At 42.1% G+C, this 3,882-nt stretch overlaps 1 protein-coding gene across 1 annotated transcript in view; it reads right to left on the reverse strand.

Annotated features, from left to right (window-relative positions):
- Positions 1-987, reverse strand: part of MARCH1 (membrane-associated ring finger (C3HC4) 1, E3 ubiquitin protein ligase) — a 6,160-nt gene extending 5,173 nt beyond the window's left edge. The window contains exon 1 of the mRNA XM_010135458.1: positions 976-987. Coding sequence (XP_010133760.1) covers positions 976-987 — 12 coding nt within the window. The remainder of the gene's footprint in view (positions 1-975) is intronic.
- Between the last annotated feature and the right edge of the window lie 2,895 nt (positions 988-3,882).

The following is a 3,882-nucleotide window of genomic DNA, read 5'->3' on the forward strand; positions in this document are numbered from 1 at the left end:
CCGGCCGCGAGCCACAGCGCTGACCCCCGGACAGCCACGCTGCTCCTCCGCTGGACACGGACCTCTAACACACCTGGGCTGCGGCTCCGGCGAGTTTCCAGGTGCTAAGGCTGGATCAAAAACTCTGGCCATATATAAAGTGGTATAAATTTGCTGTCAAGGTATGACTTTGGCTTTGTTTTCCTCGTTCGGGGTTGCGGTTTTGTTTTTTTGTTTTTTTTCTAATTTGGTTTTGATTGGTTTTCCTTAAATTGCTTGTGGATAGTGTTGGAGATGGCATCTAGGCTTTACCCTGAACCAATAGGGCCGTTCTTCTAGTCACATTTCGAAGGAGCACACCCACAGTAAAAGCTGAGGTATGTCAGTGCAGTGTCACCAGGAGGGCTAACTCACAGAAATGCTTCTGCCTGCCATTAGTTTTAGAGCAGTACGTGGCAGGTCAAGCAAATTTCAGTCTTTAATGGCAGTTAAACTTGCACATTTCAGAGCTGTTGCCTCAAAATGCAACTTCTGGAGCATTTTCTAGCCCTTGCCGGAATTTTACGAACACAAGGCTTAAATAACTGAACTATTTCCTACATAATACACAGAGACAGAGCTAGCAGCTTATTTACTAGCTCCTGCCTCATTTCAGTTTCTGATACAGCTACTTAGGGGTGAAAACTAAGCTCACAAGGTTTTTTTTGTGGCAGTCTAGAAAAATGGGAGGCATTAAAAAAAAAAAGTAATAAACCAAAACCCAGAGCCTTATATTTACTGTAGATCATGTAGGAAGTGTTCAGCAGTCAGACAGAAGGTGGCATCGTAGTCTCATCATATCATTACAGTCACCAGATTACACAGCGTATGACCTGGAGACTTTCATCCTTTTAGCAGTGAAAATTCAATTTAAGCCTTGCAACAGGGTTTCTTTCCAAAGAAAAAGTTTTCTTTGTCCGGGTGGTAGAAAGGATTTTACCTTAACCCTTCACTTACCTGTGGATGCATTGTGAGAGATCAGCTTTGAACATAAAGAGGAATGAACTGTGTTCTTAAACAGAAATTTTCTGTCATCTCAACTCTCATGCTATGCTGGAGAGAAGATTTCTGTGCTACATTTTCATTGTCATGTGTACCCGTGGTCTCATTACAGCCATTTTACTCTCTGTAACATACACAAAAGCCTTAGAGTATTGATCTGAATGGGACTGGTCCAGTAAAACTTCTTAATACGGATTTCTGAAGTCAAGGAAGAATGCTGGTCCCATTCTTCTAAATGTAAACATTTTGTAGGTGGGGAAAAAAAGAGAAAAAACAAACGACCAACAGGCAGGATAGATAAATAAAAGAAAAGGACGAGCTCACAAACCTCTGCTGAGATTTACAAGAAAGGTCTATCAGGAGAGGGAGTGAGCAGAAGCGGACTAAAGCAGGCCTTTTTTGCTGACACACTGTGATCAAGTGCTGCCAGAAAAGGAGCCAAGGCCTACCAGACTCTGCTTTCTCTCTCTGGCCCCTTTTCTTCTACCACAAGACAGCATACCTGCGCGTCTGTTCCATCCACACGTGCGTTACCACACCAGACGTAAGCTGGCTGGCAGGAGACTGGGTGAGCACTGGAAGACTATGCAGAGCGCCTCGTGTGCCCAGTCAGGATACAAGAACGAAACAAGCACCAGGGAGAGAGAGACTCCTGTTCACATGGACAGACGCGGGTGTCAGAGTGCTTGGGAGCGTTTTACAGCTCTCAGCATCCCCCAAAGCTGCGCTTGTGTTTTTCCCTGCTGCAGTCCCAGTTCTCCGCTCAACTCCAGTTATGATGGCTTGAGCTCAGAAGGAGAAATGCAGTTAAACTTTGTGCTCTATTCCTGGTGATCGCTGTGATAGCTGAGGTAATTTTCCTGTCCTACTGATGTATTTTAGCTTCACTGAAGAGAGACTACTATGTGACTACTGACATTTTCTACTAGACAAGTAATGTTAGTAGATAAGCCAGCAATTTCAGTTGCCCTGGAGCAGAAAAGTACAATTCACTGTTTTAGTATTTTTGCAATACGCTTAAATTGAAAATTTATCTGTTAATGTTAGCACAGATTTGCTTGGATAAAAGCACAGTTATGTGAAATAAAAATTGCTTGAAAATCCACAGCAAAAGCTATGAGATAACAGTATATTGAGCACCAGCCCCTTTTACTTGTGCTGCGTAGTCCAGGACTTGATACAGCCTAAAGCTGGGTGGGTAATTTTGGCAGGTGCTACCATGTCACAGCACATTAATGCCTCCTTACCACTGATAAATTAATCCCTGATGTGTTTTGAAGCTTCTGCAGTTCTTATGGCTCTCTACATCCATGATGGCAAGACAGATAAAAATAAATTGCATCATGTTTTATTACCTTCATCAAGGATCTAGAAAAATGAACAACCGTCAGTTTGATGATACTGTGGCATATCACGGATAGAATATTGTATGCCACGAAGAACAGAAAAATAACACAGAAGCAAGTGCTTAGATGCGATTTTCCTTGGAAACTTACATGTTAATACTCCAAAGGTGCTCTAGAGACTGGAATGAGAGAAAGAAATGGAAGACTCTCACAGCCAGAGGAGACATTTATAACAACTTGCAAATTATTGAGTCTCTAAATTGATAGACAAACACTGTAGTCTTTGCTCCGTCTCCTCCGAAGCACCCTGTCACTGCTGTACATATGATTGTCACCACCCACAGGTTCCTTAATCCTGGTAGCAATAAAACACAGACTGGAAATAATGACAGATGCAGATGGTTTAATGTCCTGCAAATGCAAGCAACTGTGTGAATATCATTATGCTCCACAGAACATGTGTGCTAAAACACTTTGTAATGTCTAACAACCACGAGATCTTTTACACAAGTCACCAAAAAACCCCCACAATTCCACAGTACGTAATCTGAAAATAAAGCTTGAAATTTCCCCAGCCCCTTTTCATTTTCTGAATAAGCTCTTCTCTGAATGTAACACTTGCACTGTGCTCTGGAAACCACTGGAGGGTGCTGGGAGACTGTCTACCTGTCCTACCAGAAGCCAGAATGACCTGTCAAAGGAAAGAAGCTGGACTGTAAATGGGATCAGAAACACTTCTCCTACGTCAACTACTACTTACAGCTGCTTCAAAAACACAACGAGCACCTCTGCCGGAATTCTTAGTCTTTACTGCCAGAGAAGTTAGTAATAATCTTAAAAGTGGCAGCTGTAAAACTGTTCCCTGTTCTAGGTTTCACCTCATGCTTCGGTTTTGTTTCTTAAAGACCATCTTACTCTGAAACTTTAAGGTTACTGATTTCATAACCCATTCTTGCAATTACAAAATGTAGTTACGAGTCTTCTGGGAAAGAAAAAAAAAAAAAACTTTAAAAAGGAAACAAAACTAATAGGCTACTCACAGGGAACATCTAAATCATATGTAGTCAACCACTTCCCTTTCCTGTAACATAGTCTAAGAAAATCCCTAATATTTGTTTGTAAAGGACCAAAATTTGCCTCCCTGCTCCCTTTTCTAATAAAAGCTTGGTTAATCAATATGCAATGAATGAATACAGATATTTTAAAATATCCTCTGAAAACAGATTGATTGTGCATGTGGTGGTGCTGCTTCATATCCTAGATATCCCAGTTCAGCCCCTCTGGCTGAACATATCTTCCTTATAGACAGAAGTAAATCTGCAATTTTAATTCTCTGCCATACATTAAGCTTTCTGCAAAGTGTTTTCATGATGGCCCACTGCAGAACCAGAAGTTTCGTACTGCTCACACAGAAGCTGTTGCCACGCTGCAGAATTGCACTCTGCAAACTTCGCTGCTGGTGTTCCTTCCCCCCACCCCCCAGACTGTAGAGTTACGGTCTGCCTGTGTCGTCCCC

Source organism: Buceros rhinoceros, unplaced genomic scaffold (genome assembly GCF_000710305.1).
Source record: "Buceros rhinoceros silvestris isolate BGI_N320 unplaced genomic scaffold, ASM71030v1 scaffold10424, whole genome shotgun sequence".
Classification (NCBI taxonomy): domain Eukaryota; kingdom Metazoa; phylum Chordata; class Aves; order Bucerotiformes; family Bucerotidae; genus Buceros; species Buceros rhinoceros.